The sequence below is a fragment of the Scardinius erythrophthalmus genome (assembly GCF_964197995.2).
Source record: "Scardinius erythrophthalmus genome assembly, chromosome: 17".
Taxonomy (NCBI): domain Eukaryota; kingdom Metazoa; phylum Chordata; class Actinopteri; order Cypriniformes; family Leuciscidae; genus Scardinius; species Scardinius erythrophthalmus.
Window position 1 is genome coordinate 6,361,623 of NC_138237.1, and position 16,249 is coordinate 6,377,871.

General features: G+C 39.6%; 2 protein-coding genes across 2 annotated transcripts in view; one reads left to right on the top strand and one right to left on the bottom strand.

The window, feature by feature from the left end:
* Positions 1–547: 547 nt before the first annotated feature.
* LOC308705738 (cyclin-dependent kinases regulatory subunit 2) lies at positions 548–4,240 on the bottom strand. The gene is made up of 3 exons (XM_081390906.1): positions 3,995–4,240; positions 3,597–3,724; positions 548–1,420 (listed from the first exon to the last, which is right to left on the bottom strand). Exons 1-3 carry the CDS (start codon positions 4,051–4,053, stop codon positions 1,380–1,382), a joined length of 228 nt encoding a protein of 75 aa, XP_081247032.1. The 5' UTR covers positions 4,054–4,240; the 3' UTR covers positions 548–1,379.
* The window catches only part of shc3 (SHC (Src homology 2 domain containing) transforming protein 3), a 34,262-nt gene continuing 21,520 nt past the window's right edge, over positions 3,508–16,249 (top strand). The window contains exons 1-4 of the mRNA XM_081390907.1: positions 3,508–3,675; positions 7,150–7,202; positions 9,599–9,860; positions 10,120–12,104. Of these exons, the coding sequence (XP_081247033.1) occupies positions 11,580–12,104 (525 nt within the window). The 5' untranslated portion in view covers positions 3,508–3,675; positions 7,150–7,202; positions 9,599–9,860; positions 10,120–11,579. The remainder of the gene's footprint in view (positions 3,676–7,149; positions 7,203–9,598; positions 9,861–10,119; positions 12,105–16,249) is intronic.

Here is a 16,249-nt window from a genome sequence, read left to right on the forward strand (position 1 = left end):
CATAACGTTTCTCTCAAAGTTATGAACAAACATTCCACCAGGATCATTAATAGAACGTCTGGTCAGAGTTATAGTGTTCTCAAAATGCTAGCACACAAACATTGTTTATTGCATACATCGTCCCCCCCTCCTCTCCCCTTGAACCGTTGTAGTTTGACGTTCGTCTAATGTTTTTAAATGTTTCAGAATGTTAAGAGAACATTCAAAAGTAACGTTTCCATGTGTGCAATATGATAAAATGGAATGTTCTTAATTTTTTTTTAACCATTCAGAGAACTTTCAAAAAAAGCGTTACCTTATTTGATTGAGCTGTGAAATCACTCGACTGAAAAACTAAGGTGGAGCTTTTAGACCACATAAATCATTGCGATAAACAACATTAGTTAACTAAAATACATACTTATTAACAAATTGGGAACGTATTTGAATTTTATTATTGTAGCCTATTATAATTTGCATTTTACCATGTTCTTATCTTATTTAAAGTACCAAATGAGGCATACAACATGAATGGTTTATCCTGAAATGGGTTATCAGTTATGTTCTTCGAATGAAACAGCTGTTCTTTAACAATTTAGCGAAGTATTTAGTGTTATTCAAAACGAACCACTGCATTAGTTGCGATGTAGCGCCACCGTGTGGTGAAAGTTGAGTTGTGCTGGCAGAGGAACTACGCAGAAAACAGGCACGAGGCGGCATTTTAATTTTATTATAAAGAGCAGCAAGAATATAAAAAAATCATAATTCTATCATTTTTGAAAAGTAATGTTGTAATAAAAGGTATAAACTTGTTCTTTTCTCAGTAAAAACCATGTTTTCAAGAAGCGCAGTTGCTGATAGTGCTGTCATTATTGCTGTTCTGTAACTACTTTTTAAACAGATGGTTCAATTTTTGTATCGTAATTTAAACATGACAAAGCTCTTGTACAGTATACACTTGCCTTCCCTGAACAATTAACGGAAACTAAGAATCTTCATTTCCTAGATACACACAAATTATTTCCCTTTAGCATACAGTACATCTTTTTATCCCCCCAAATATTAAGCATTGTCCTTTAGTTCAGCCATAAAAACACTGATTTAGGTTTCTAAACACTGATGATGCATCACAGACTTTTATTCAACACACAAAGGTTTGGCTTCACCCAGAGAGGCACTTGGGTCACATGCTTCTTTTCTTTTTTTTTTCTTCTTTTTTTTTTTTTAAGTTAAGAGCCCTTGAATTTTTACTGAAAATTTCCCATAATCCCTTGATTCTGCCCAAGCATAAATCGCGGTCAGAGGAGTCCAGAAACGAAGTGAAATTCTCCAGTATTCACTGAATTTCACATTCAACCACAGGAATGGTCCAGAGGAGCAGGCGACACTTGTCCCTGTCATTATTTTGGTAGAGGTCTTCTAAACAGCAGAATATGCGGTTCTGGAAAAATAAACACAAAAGCAAATGTTATTTATCTTTCATTTATTTGATCAAAACTTAAAGGGTTAGTTCACCCAAAAATGAAAACTCTTTCATTAATTACACACCCTCATGTCGTTCCAACCCCGTGAGACATTCGTTCATCTTCAGAACACAAATGAAGATCTTTCAATGAAATCTGAGAGCTTTCTGTCCCTCCATTGACAGATACGCAACTACCACTCTAGTGCTTCAAAAAGTTCATAAAGAGATCATAAAACTAATCCATATGAATTGAGCAGTTTAGTTCTTTTTTTTAAGAGACTTGATTACTTTATGATGAACAGATTGAATTTAGGCTTTTATTCACATATAAACATTGATCAGCGAACATAAACATAAACATAAACTCAACCGAACCTGCTTGGCGTGCAAACCTCATTGGTTCTCGCTGAAACTCAAGCGTGATGCGTAACACACGAGAACGAACCTCATTGGTTCTTGCTGAAGATCAAACGTGATGCGTAACACGAGAATGAACCTCATTGGCTCTTGCTGAAGATCAAACGTGATGCGTAACAAGAGAATGATCCTCATTGGCTCTTGCTGAAACTCAAGCGCGATGCGTAACACGAGAACGAACCTCATTGGTTCTTGCTGAAGATCAAACGTGATGCGTAACACGAGAATGAACCTCATTGGCTCTTGCTGAAGATCAAACGTGATGCGTAACACGAGAATGAACCTCATTGGTTCTTGCTGAAGCTCAAACATGATGCGTAACACGAGAATGAACCTCATTGGCTCTTGCTGAAGATCAAACGTGATGCGTAACACGAGAATGAACCTCATTGGTTCTTGCTGAAGATCAAACGTGATGCGTAACACGAGAATGAACCTCATTGGTTCTTGCTGAAACTCAAACGTGATGCGTAACACAAGAATGAACCTCATTGGCTCTTGCTGTAACACGAGAATGAACCTCATTGGCTCTTGCTGTAACACGAGAATGAACCTCATTGGCTCTTGCTGTAACACGAGAATGAACCTCATTGGTTCTTGCTGAAGATCAAACATGATGCGTAACACGAGAACGAACCTCATTGGCTCTTTTGAAACTCAAGCGTGATGCGTAACACGAGAACGAACCTCATTGGCTCTTGCTGAAGCTCAAACGTGATGCGTAACACGAGAACGAAGCTCATTGGCTCTTGCTGAAGCTCAAACGTGATGCGTAACACGAGAATGAACCTCATTGGCTCTTGCTGAAGATCAAACGTGATGCGTAACACGAGAATGAACCTCATTGGTTCTTGCTGAAGCTCAAACATGATGCGTAACACGAGAATGAACCTCATTGGCTCTTGCTGAAGATCAAACGTGATGCGTAACACGAGAATGAACCTCATTGGTTCTTGCTGAAGATCAAACGTGATGCGTAACACGAGAATGAACCTCATTGGTTCTTGCTGAAACTCAAACGTGATGCGTAACACGAGAATGAACCTCATTGGTTCTTGCTGAAACTCAAACGTGATGCGTAACACAAGAATGAACCTCATTGGCTCTTGCTGTAACACGAGAATGAACCTCATTGGCTCTTGCTGTAACACGAGAATGAACCTCATTGGCTCTTGCTGTAACACGAGAATGAACCTCATTGGTTCTTGCTGAAGATCAAACGTGATGCGTAACTCGAGAACGAACCTCATTGGTTCTCGCACATCAAGCAAACATGCTTGAGTTTCCATTTACCAAAGCTGATGTGAGTGTTGAATGTTTATATATAAATAAAAGCCTAAATTCAATCGGTTCATCATATAAACCGATCAAGTCTCTTCAGAAATTTGAACTAAACCGCTCGAATCATATGGATTAGTTTTACGATCTCTTTGAGTGGTAGTTGCGTAGCTGTCAATGTAGGGACAGAATGAAAGCTCTCAGATTTCATCCAAAAGATCTTCATTTGTGTTCTGAAGATGACCGAAAGTCTTACTGGTTTAGAAACGACATGAGGGTGAGTAATTAATGAAAGAGTTTTCATTTTAGGGTGAACTATCCCTTTAAATAGATTAATTTAAGTAACAGAATTGGGGTAAATGGCTCTTGAGATCACATGGTCAGAGATCAGCTGACTCTGGATCAGAGCAAACACACACCTCGGCACTGATGAATGTGTATGTGTTTGTGTACAGACCTGGTTCATGGATCATGTAATGCACCCATCCCAGTGACTGCTGCACACCCAGCCTCCTCCACTCGTCCTCCGACATCAGGTGAGATTTGGGCACTTGTTTGGCCAGTTCTCGCGGTAACACCACGTGTCTGCCATCACAAATGACAACATTCAAATCACAAACACCGTGAATGACATGAACATGCCGCTTGAAAAGTGACGTCACTAGATTAAAAGAACATAAGAAACAATCAAATCCTTCGCTTTGTGTATACGTTAAAAAATGCCGCTCAAATATATGACCTAACTTTATTAAGCAATTCACAAGGACTAAGTTTAACACTGATGTGAAATTAAATGAATGATATTTAAATAAAAAACGCCGCAACGAGGCCTTGAAGCAGTTCAAACCTCCTTACCTGTATTCATAGTGATCATCTGTGTATTTATCCGAGTAGTAGATCTGTTTATGAGCCATATTAGATTGATAAATGTAGACTGCTATGACAATATTCGGATTTATTGAACCGTGAAAGAAGGATTCGATCAAACTCTCGCAACTTTGTTACAAATTTAACCGATACAGTTTTAAACCCGAAACTCAACCGGAGCAGCCGCTTCTGATTGGCGGAGAGAGGTCATGTGATTTTAGCCAGCGTGACCACGTCGAAATGGCGGGGGCGTAGGAAAGGGCGGGCGGTTGTCCTGGAAACAGATCAGCGATGAGCTAGATTGTGAAAATTGATTAGAATATGCGTTTGTAAATATAGAAATGTTGCATTTTTTGCCTCAGAAATCCGCCAAAGGTAAAGTGTGCAAGGTTACTGCTGCATTATCATGCCATTTTGACCCATGCTCGATGGTTACAGAGTTAGAGAGCTTAAAAACTTAAAAGTTTAGTGACATTTTTAATCTATCGTTGAAAGAAAACAAATAATTTTATAAAAATTGTAATCTATCGTCGAAAGAAAACACACAATCAATGTTTATTACATCATAGCATTTACAGTTCTTGATCTTAATTTTATCGAAAAAAAAGTTTAGATGGTTGAGACTTGATGATGAAATATAAATACAGGGATTAGAATTTAAGAAACAAAAAGTATAACCTAACATAAAAGTGTGTAAATGTATATATTTGTGTGTATGCATGTATGTGTGTATAAATATACACAGACACACATACACATATTATATATTTTTCAAACTTTTATGATAGATGCAATTCATTTTGACAGCATTAATAATTTGCAATTAAGTTATTGAGAGTCTCCTGCAATAAAACGCCTAACTAAAAGTTATACAACAAATAATAATTTTATATAAACTTATTATACACTAATTTTTTATGAAGTCATAAGATAAAAAAAAAATATTAATCTGTCACAGCACAGGACTAATTTAGTGAGCTGAAAAAGGGTGATTTTAAATGGGTTGAAAACTTGCTAATGCAAAAAAAAAAAAAACACTCTCCTTCATAAATGAAAATTAACCAAAAACCTTGATGTATAATTTCATGTCCATATTATGTGTCAACTACCCATGTACAGTTCAGAATATGTCACTTCTAAATAAGAGTAACACTTCATCCCGAAATCAAATACTTTCCTATCCGGAAAAACATAGTATGTCTGAATTCACAGTACTCATAAAAACAGTAGGCGAAAAGTATCCGGATGACCAAGTGAACATACGATGGACTCTTTACTGTCCCATGAGGCCACGGGAGAGGATTTGTGAATGGCAGTGAAGCGACACAACTGACGCTGGTGGGTCACATGACAGTGACAACATGGTGAATGTACACGCATTCATACTGCCCATATTAATACTATATAGAGCTTACTTTTTTAATGGTCGCAAAGTAAATTCAAATATAGTACGTATTCGGACAATATACTATTTCAGACGCAGCTTTAGTGTACACTAGAGTGCATTAGTGGCCGTCCCTTTTTTCAGCGGCATTGGTTCTGGAAGTTTTTTTGTTTTTCATAGGGATTTTAAAATAGTCTTTGTTAAAGAGTTATAAGCCATGAACCACAAGTATAATCACAACACTTCAAACTGATTTGATGGAAAAAATCGGACAAAAAGACAAAGGTACAAAGACTGTGTACTAAATGGCTTTAGTGAGGGAAAGAACTACAATCCCATGAAGCATTGCGATAACAGCATAATCGAATTAAAAACCATGGAGAAATATAAAAATTTGAGTATAGGGATACTCAATTACGTCATTCATTCGCACTGCTTCATGGGAGAGGTAAAGAGCTATTTTGACGCATGTTGCTTTTTCCGACTCTCTGATTGGTGGAATTTTCAGCACAGCATCATGGGTAATGTAGTTTATCACCAGGAATTCCACTGTTGAACACAATTATTTAAAAAACTAAGCTGAAATAATGTGGGCTGACGGCTTCAGCAGAAGCAAATACCATCGATTAACAACCTCGTAGCTCACAGTACGGCTGTCTTTAAAGGTTTATAAGTTATTATTCAAAATCAAGGAGTTTTTACTTCTGGAACCGGACTGTCACACTCTATAGGTTTGTGCCATTGCAGCTGCTTGAGATGAGCGTTTCTTCTTCACGCTCCTGAATGCAGCAGAATTTCAAAACATGAATCAATATTGTTCATGATTCAGTTATAGTGACTCACACTCGGGTTTTTGCATTATAGATTGTTTGCACAAAAACAAATGTTTATCTTATGTAGTGGTATCCTAGTAACACCTGAATCCCATCTTCCTGCAAACACATGTGGTGGCATGTACACCAGAATATGCGGTGCTACACCGGAAAACACTCACTCACAGCAGCCAATGGCATCCACCGGATGTGAGCTGCCAATCACTATGGCCGGCCCCCTCACCTCATTCCTGTTGCTATGCTGTCTTTGAAACTATGGTTACAGTAAAGGTTCCTGTAGGCAGCGTGTCTCTCTCTCTGTATGGACTTATCGCATGTGTCTGGATGCATTCGCAACGTTTACTTTGCTAAATGCTGTGTAGTGTTACACTGAAATTTAATCTCTGCAAATCTATATGTTGTGGATATTATTTATTATAGATATTACACATTATAGACATTTTTAGGGATCACAAATGTGGTATTATAAATGTAAAATTTTATGCTCCTAGGTCGCTAAACCTCAGTATTAATCACTGGACTAAAACTGGTCTTGTTTTAGCCTGCGTTTAAGAGTGACGTACCTGATGTGTGTCCCAACAGACATGTGATGTGATTTTTGGACTTTGAAAAGGAAAGCCGTTCGTGTTCTCTGTCTCTGTCTCTTCTAGTTTCTATACTTCCTGCTGTTTTAATGAGCATGTGTAGGAGTGAACCCGACACACTTCAGTCACGACTATGAAGATCACACACACACACACACACACACACACACACACACACACACACACACACATGCGCGCAGTCCACCACCCACTATCTCTTCTCTCTGCATGTGTATAAATATAAACATGTAGAATGTCTAAAGCGCAATACATGCATTTACAGTGAAGCAGTTTCATTTCCTATTTGTTTGTAATAGATTTTCTGTATTTTTCATGCTTCAGGACATTCAGGTGTGTTATGAGAGGAAGATAAACCCGATGAACTCTTTTCCACGGTGAGTAAACTGTCTGAGAACCTGTGTGGTGTTCAGAGAGATAGATGTGTTGCAGATAGATAAATCCTGATCCAGACAGGTGTGCTCAACTGAAGCTTATTCATTATTCAAGGTTATTGGCCAGCTTTTTATATTGAATATTGAAAGTCAGCATGAAGTAATTGAACCCCCTTTATTTTTTTTCAATACATGTTCTTGGTCTTATTTTTCTTTAATAAGTGCACATTATTCCAACAATTGCTCTATGTGACTTCATTCTGGCTAATTATTTTAAAATTGAAATTTAAGTCCTGTCCTACATTTTAATAGAGTGCATTAGTGCACTCTTTTCCAGCACGGTTGCTTCCGTAATAATTGTTTTATTAATTTTTCCAATCGGGATTTTAAAGAGTTATAAGCCATGAACTGAACCAAACCAACCAGCTTTGAGGTGAATCACAACATTACTTTGATTTGAAGCAAGAAAGTTTTTGAAAATCTGACAAAAATACAAAGGCAAAAGACTGTGTACTTAACGGCTTTAGTGGGGGAAAGAACTTCAATCCCATGAAGCATTGCAAACAGCGTAATCTATAATTAAAGGTGATGGAGAAATATAAAACTACTGGAATGTTGATTATAGGTATAAAAACAATAGATTTTAAGTATTGCAAAATATCCATATACAAACATCTAAGTATTTTGAGAGTGTAGGGAGACTCGATTATGAGCTATTTTGACATGTTGCTTTTTCCGACTCTCTGATTGGTCATTTTCTGTACAGCATCATCATTGGGTAATGTAGTTTATCACCAGGAATTCCACAGTTAAACACGATTATTTTAAAACTAAGTTGAAATAATGTGGGCTGACGGCTTCAGCAGAAGCAAATACCATCGATTAACAACCTCGTAGCTCACAGTATGGCTGTCTTTAAAGTCCCCATGAAATCAAAATTGACCCTATTTACTTTGTTAGCGCATATTACTAGTCTTGTGGTGAACAATTAATCCGTGCAAGAAAATATGTAAAAAAAAAAAAATTTCTACCATGGTAATCTTTAATCAAAATCTGTAAATGCCCCTCCCCTCTGCATTGGAGGACCTTCTCTGATGACGTAGGTTTGAGGAATTGGTTTGGGCAACGCTTAACCACTCCCCTCAAACCGTTCGTCTGTTATGAGCAGAGATGGAGAGGAGGAGCGCTAGAGTAAAACCCTGCCCTCTGTTCAATATTCCGTTTCACTGGGAAATACGTCACAGCACTGGAGAAAAGTCGTTTGCAACTTCCGGTTCACAGGGACTTTAAAGGTGTATAATTTATCGTTCAAAATCAATTTCCTTATGGAGAAAATGAATGTAGTTTTTACTTCTGGAACCCGTCCGTTACACGATATGCCTAGTTTTCTTAAAGTCATCACATTATGGCAAAATGAGAAATAAAATGGGTTGCAAACAGCACTTTAAAGCAACACCAATGCACTTTTCCTCTTCAGTCCCCCTGCAGGTTGGAAGCGGTATTGTCCATTACCGCTGTCGTAAATAAGTTAGCCTACCGTCGCATGCACGCTATTTGTTTATCCATCACCAGCTTTGAAAATAACGATGTTCACTGACAAGGTAGAGTATGTTGCATGATTTTATGAAAGTATGATGTATTGCGACATCAGAAACTAAGAAAAACAAAACTTTTTTTTTGCTATTGTAACGCTTGCCGTAAAGCAAGTCAGATTTGTAGTTTCTTATGTCTCATTCGAACTACAGATCCGCTACCCGATCTGGCAAACTTGCATAGTGCGCTTATAAGCCGATAGAGGGTCGCAAAGCGAATGCAGAAGTGCCGTTCACCCTGTTACGAGTTGATGAACCACTGAAACGATTATTTTAAGGTGCAAAATAATCTTTGGTGTTGGTTTAAGGATGCATTCATGGGCTACAAGCTACACAATGTCATAGATTTGTGGATCTAACCTAGTGCTATATGTGTTTCAAATCACGTGTCTTGTTGAGGAAAGGTGTGCTTATACTTTACTAAGTGATCAGATTTACCATTTCCACCTGCTGGAGGATGAAACGGGTGGAAAAAATACCACTAAAAACCACCTAGCAGCCACTCACATCAGCCTCGCATCCGGGAGGAATCACTAACATTTTCTTCAACAAATGTACAAATCCAGTTCCTTTAATTTGTTTGTTTTTTCTGCCTTGTACTTTACTTCCAGAGCTCGGCTAGCACACTGCATGTAAATGGCTCTGCTGGGCAGGATGCATCTGATAATTCAGTTGATTCAGTTCAGCATATGTTCTTTGATCACCCTTCATTCATATGAATGTGCAAAGTTTGCCCCCAGGAGGACAGAAGGAGGGGCCAGTTTATTGGAGTGTGCAATTGATCGCTGTTATTCTTTTCCAAAACAGGCCATGCATCCTGCCAGGAGATATTTTAGAGGAGAACAACATGGATTCAGGAGTTTAGAAGCGACGCAGCGAGCAGTTTGCAGTGCTGTAGGATGAGAATGGTTTCTCCCTTCACCTGTGCTTCGAGTGGTTTGCCCCACTATTCAGCCAGCCTACCCTGAATGAGTCATCCTGCTCTTCCCTGATTGGCCGGTCGGGATCCATCCCGAGGGATTGCCGTGCAGAAAGCTGCCGAGGCCTGACTTCATTCACAGAAACGTCGGTATGCCCGTCTGCCTTTCCATTCACAGCCAGCCCAAAACATTTTCCCTCCACAGCTCCTCAGCATCCTCTCTTCCTCTCCTCAGCATCTCTCCTGCATCTCCGTGACAACACCGAGCGAGGAGCACGCATAACGCTTTTTTTGTTATTTTTTGCTTGCTTGTTTGCTTTTGTCTCAGTGGAGAAGACAAACCTCTTGCTCTCTCTCTCTCTCTCTCTCTCTCTCTCTCTGTCTTTTCTTTCTTTTTTTCAATTCGCAGGCAGGCAGGAAAGCGAGACGCTGGGAGGGACTGCAGTGCGTTAGCCGCAGCGTTACAGAAGCTTGTGAATGACTGCCGCTTCCCTGTCACAAGCTCTTCTGGACATTTTACATGAATGGCTCTTTTTCTGCTGCCTTAATGTCATGGGCTTTATCCCGTTGGATGCTTTTTAATGGGGCTGGGAGATCTGACATCACTATTTACGGTTGTATCCTTGCTGAATCCGGATGGCGTTTTAGTGAGATCGAATCCCGACATTGTGTATTTGAGAGGGATGTTTAATTATTCAACAAAGCTCATTCAGAAGCAAAGCTTGGCTTGTTTTGCCTTCTGTAGGGGAGGATATTCGAGTGCTCGTGTGGATAGATTTATGCCGATGTTTCGTAGTATGTAAGGAAGAACGAACGTGACAAACAAAGAGATAAAGCCGTATTGGTGTTGTGATTTAAATTCGTGCACATTTTAAACTCGCCGTTAACAAAAGCTAGGTGGAACGCGGTTGTGGGCGAAAGGTGAACGCATTCAAATATATTTAACCCTGATGTCATTTAGGTAATTTGCTAGATTTTTATTTCTTTTTATGTGCAATCATTATGCTTACGTTTCATTGGAGCACCTTGCTTCTGAATTAAAGTAAAGCCACAATTGCACGTATGAAAAATTAGCGATCGCCATGCACACCGACTCAAGTTTCATTCTATGTGGCGTACATGTGATCCGACAACATGCACGGTACTCTAATGTGATTTTTGCATTGAATTATGTCAGCAAATTATGACTGTTTTGGCATCATTTTGAGTAGTTTGATTCAAAGGTCCTCCTTCGTTTTGACTGAGCTCGGATTTCACTCTTCTCAGTGATCTCTTTGTAGCATCTTTTTCATTCTATTTATCCGTTTTCACACGAACTGAATCAAAGCAGGAGGCGTTCCTATAGACAGGGCAAATTTTGCGAATTGATTGGTTCTACCGAGCAGTAAGTGGGAGTTTTTTTGTAACGGAAAGTGCTCTGCAGTGTAGAGTGAGTCTTTTGTTGAGAAGGGTCTCTCTCTCTCTCTCTCTCTCTCTCTCTCTCTCTCTCTCTCTCTCTCTCTCTCTCTCTCTCTCCCTCTCTCAGAGTGAGTCATGCATGTTCAGGGATCTGCCAGGATGCGGGGAGAGAGAGAGACATCTCTTCACTAGAGATCTGTCTCTCTCTCTGCCATCTCTGGCCCTCTGTAGAGGAGTGACCTCGCGCTGCTTTTCTCTCATCGTCCTCTGTCTCCATGGATTCCGCGTTTTGTGGTTTATTTTTGGTCCCCGAGTTGCTGCTGCGTGGCGTCGGATTTTCCTGACGACCACCCGCTCCCTTTCTTCAAACCCCTTCGAGGACGCTTTCTCAGCTCCAGCATGCAAAAGATGTGGACGGTCAGCTGGGAGTTGGATGTGTCCGTTCGTGTGTAGGCTGGCATACCGAGGGGAATGCTTCACCGTGCTAAATACAACCGATTCCGGAATGAGTCAGTGACGTCCGTCGATGAGCTTCTGCACGGTCTCTCCATGAACGCCAAGGTCTCGGCCGTCCCGCCGTCGCCGCCCGTGGGCGACCCTCCGTACGCCCCTCCAGCCGACCCCGAACCCTCGGAAGAGTCGGGAACCTTGTGCACCCTCATCAACAAAGTCTCCAACCTCAAATTCGCCAACTCCTCCGGTCTGCTGGGCATCAAGGGCCTGCCGTCTGCCGTGAAGGACCTGGCCGTGTCCAAACTCCAGGGAGGAGCGTCGGGAGGCGGATCCGGCAGCCCGGGCTCGTCTTCAGCGCCTCACGCCCCGCTGGAGCCCGGCTTCGTGAGCTCGGGGAAGAAGTGCAGGATGGAAGAGTCTCAGCCTGGAGGGGGAGAGGGATGGAGTCTGGGCGGGACGGGCGGGCTGGTGAACAAGCCGTCTCGTGGATGGCTGCACTCCAGCGAAAAGATTTCCGGACCTGGAGTGACGTACGTCGTTAAGGTAAGGTCCAAATCCTTTCTCTCTTCTTGGCATTTCCCTTGTTGTGTGTTTTTTTTTTTTTCATCAGCGAACAGCGTCTTCCTGTCCGTGTGCTGGTACAGAGGGATTATGTGTACGGTTTGGAATAGTGTAGGTCGCGCAACTGACCACCAAAGCACAGGCTGTTCCGCCACATACAGTACCATGCATGTTTACACGGCATCTGTTGCATTAATCTTGCATGCATGTGGAGGTGGGGGGTATGAATGAAGTCGTGTTGTTTAATTTATATCACAGTTACAGTATAAATAAATCTATGCTTTCACTATTTCTTATATCACTCTCTGTTCTAGCTTCCACTATTCTGGACAATGTTTGAAACTCCTGCAGTAATGTCTGTAAATAATCCAAAGAATTTAAAATCTCATTAGCTCTAGTTGGAACTAAATGGACTCAAATCAAAAGGCGATTATGCATAACAAATGGTTGACATTTTATAACACTTGAGTTGAGAACAAAACAGTCAGACTAATATTATCAACACACTTGGTTTAGCATCACTTGTCAAAAAATGGCCAGTTGCAAGTGCAATGTTGCCCAAACTTGTGAAGAAAGATCTATATGTTTCCGTATTCCTCATTGTATGTCATATTTATTTATATTGCGCTTTATACAACACAGATGTTTCAAAGCAGCTTCACAGTAATAAACAGGAAAACAACAGTGTTAATGTTGTAAAATTCGTAAATTACATAACAACTGTAAAGCAGCTCTACAGAAGACAACAGTCTCATTATTCAGCTCAATTCAGTTCATTGTTGATTTAGTGTTGATCCAAAGGCAGTGTTGATGTTGTATGTAAATAAGATAAATCAGTACGGTCCGATCATAGCCGTGAAACTCTATTTCACTCCGGGTATATACAGTATAGCCACATTTCTGCCATCATTTTCCATAGAGTAATATTAATCTTCTCTCAGTGAGAGGAGAGAACATATTGATGGTGTTCCGGTTGTCCGTGCGACCATTCTTTTTTCTTACCTCCACAGATTTGATCTATTCAAATTAACTGCAAGTTTATCACATCAAAAGGGAAGTGCATGCAAATCGCGTAACCACGGCGACCAGTTACCAGACCAGGGGGACGTTGTTCCGGCTACAGTTCTGTTACTGTATCGTCTCCGGGGACCATGACGCGCTGCAAGACAGAGCTGTTATTCTTGTCCACATCTATATGCAAAGACAAACATGATAACTGATCTTTGATTTGTGCACGTACGCCACACGTCCACAAGTGTAACTGGCGTGCGGCACCTGTGCTCTGTGCGTTTGATTTAAAACGCTCTCATATATATTTATATCCAGGGTTCCAATGGTCAACAACCCTGGGAATATCATTTAAACTCTTGAAAAGTAATGGAAATTTCTGTAGTGTGTGTACATTTTTCTTGTATACATTAGCTTTAGAAATACAGACATCATTGCCTCCTTTTCGGGTTATTTGCAGATTTTTTTTTGACGTTTGTGCATTAATAAGTGCATTAGTTCTAACACATTTTAAACATGTTTGCATTATAGATGGTGCATATTGTGCACTGACCTCAGGTCTAGTATCATGTATTTTAAGCGTATCATCTAATGTGTTTGTGATCATATAAGCATGTTCTCAGCCTCACTGAGCTAAAGGTGACTCAAATTCGTGCGGGATGAATCATACATTATTCCCTCCTAGCTTTTTTCCCTTCTGAATTGTCAGTTGCTGTCGAGGCAAAACACGAACCGTCCACACGATTGAATTAGATGATGCAAACCAATGTGCATTGGAACTAAATGTGTTTTATTTGCTTTATTATCATTGACCAAGGTCTCTCAAAGCATTTAACGTGAAGAGAGTGACAGAGGAAGAAAAGGACAGTATTTCTAGTTTGTAAGAGTTAGTTGGTAAAAGTTGGCAGCTTCAATAACAAACCCTTCCGGCGTCCCTCTGCAGGCTGAATGTGTGTTATTCTTTACAGTTCACTTATTGAGTGACCCTGTGCATGAACACACACACACACACACACACACACACACACACACACACACACACTCACCATGCTCCATTTCACTAAAAGGACAGCTGCTGACATTGACTGGACAGGCTGCTTCTCAAACACACACTACCAGCATTCTGACAGACTACAGACTTTAGATACGGCCCTTGCTTGGTTTATGGGTTTAAGTGAAAATTTGTGCACTTAATTTATATCTGTTAAAAGCATAAGGCACTTGGGTCATGCCTTACAGTAAATATATAGTGCATGTTCAACATTGTTGACAGTTTAGTGTTCAAATATGTGTGTGTGTTATTCTGAGTAGCTGTGTTGATATATAGACCCTTTCCAAAAAATAAAAATAAAACATTTATTTCCATAATTCCATTCAAAACGTTAAACTTCCATAGATTATAGATTCAGGGCCCACAACTTAAACGATTTCAAGTATTTAGTTGTTTATTTGTACTGTACATAATTTGGGCTTCCAGCTCATAAAACCCATGAAAACAGGATTTCAAACAATTAGAATATTACATAAAAATCACACAGTAATTACACAGTGATACCGTGGTCATTGAACCAGGTGTTGGTTCTTTTGGCAGTGTGGGCAGGTGCAAATCCTGCTGGAAAATGAAGGAAGCATGAAGTGCTCTGGAAATGTCCTGGTAGACGGCTGCGTTGACTCTGGATTTAATAAAGCACAGTAACCCAAAGTCCTCTTTTCTGATGAGAGCAAATTTTGCATCTCATTTGGAAACCAAGGTCCCAGAGTCTGGAGGAAGAATGGAGAGGCACACAGTCCAAGATGCTTGAAGTCCAGTGTGAAGTTTCCACAGTCTGTGTTGGTTTGGGGAGCCATGCCATCGGCTGGTGTTGGTCCAGTGTGCTGTCCACTCAACGCAGCCGTCTACCAGGACATTTCCAGAGCACTTCATGCTTCCTTCATTTTCCAGCAGGATTTGCACATGCCCACACTGCCAAAAGAACCAACACCTGGTTCAATGACCATGGCATCACTGTGTAATTACTGTGTGATTTTTATGTAATATTCTAATTGTTTGAAATCCTGTTTTCATGGGTTTTATGAGCTGGAAGCCCAAATTATGTACAAATAAACAACTAAATACTTGAATTCGTTTAAGTTGTGGGCCCTGAATCTATAATCTATGGAAGTTTAACGTTTTGAATGGAATTATGGAAATAAATAAACTTTTCCATGATATTCTAGTTTTTTGGAAAGGGTCTGTATATATGAAGAGCCAGTTTCATTCTCAAGTGTGAATTTAAATGTCACATGGAGCAATATCTAAGAGATAGCAAGTCTTGGCTTGTTTATATCCTCACAAAAATGTAAACTGCGTTATCGCACGATATATATATATATATATATATGAAGACTTCAGATGCAAAAGCCTCTAAGTGCCATCTGAAACTTTCTTCTAAAATTAGCAATTTTTTTCAAGCTCATATATTTAAGTTTAGTAATTTCACTTTAATGACAATTTATAGGTAATTTTCATTGCCATTAAAGTGAAATAACTGAACATAAACATACAAGCTTGATAAAAATGATCATTCTAGACAGAAATTTCAGATGCCACTTAGAGGCTTTTGCATCTGAAGTCTTCATACATATATATATGTATGTGTGTATATATATATGTATGTATATGTGTATATTAGATCCACCTTTATCCACGTACACACATTATACTCATGTAAAGCAATATTTTTTTTTTTTTTTTGCAAAATGTAACTCTATTATCACCCAGCACTTTTTATATAAAGATAGTTATGTGAGGATTTCCAACTGTATCCGCATACATACAGTATGTACTCATGTAAAGCGATATATACTATATAGCAAATCTCAAATGCTTGATTGTTATATATCATCACGAAATGTAACTATTATCGCCCGGCTCTAATCTGCTAAATGTGACTATAAGGCATGAAGATAAACATTAACATTTTTTTATTAAGCTGCTTTGAAATTTGTGTTGTGAAAAGATTTGATTTGACTTGATTATCTTGGCATGTTACTATATAATAGCCACTTTGTCTAATACAATCAGTCAATTAGCAATTAGCTTCCGTCATTGTATTTAGCTAAAAACTGTTGCTCTGACT

Coding starts and splice junctions, on each gene's coding strand:
- LOC308705738 (XM_081390906.1), bottom strand. CDS start 4,053: ATGGCTCATAAACAGATCTACTACTCGGATAAATACACAGATGATCAC. Junction 3,725..3,994: donor GATGATCACTATGAATACAG/GTAAGGAGGTTT, acceptor TTGTGATGGCAG/ACACGTGGTGTTACCGCGAG. Junction 1,421..3,596: donor TTACATGATCCATGAACCAG/GTCTGTACACAA, acceptor TTATTTTTCCAG/AACCGCATATTCTGCTGTTT.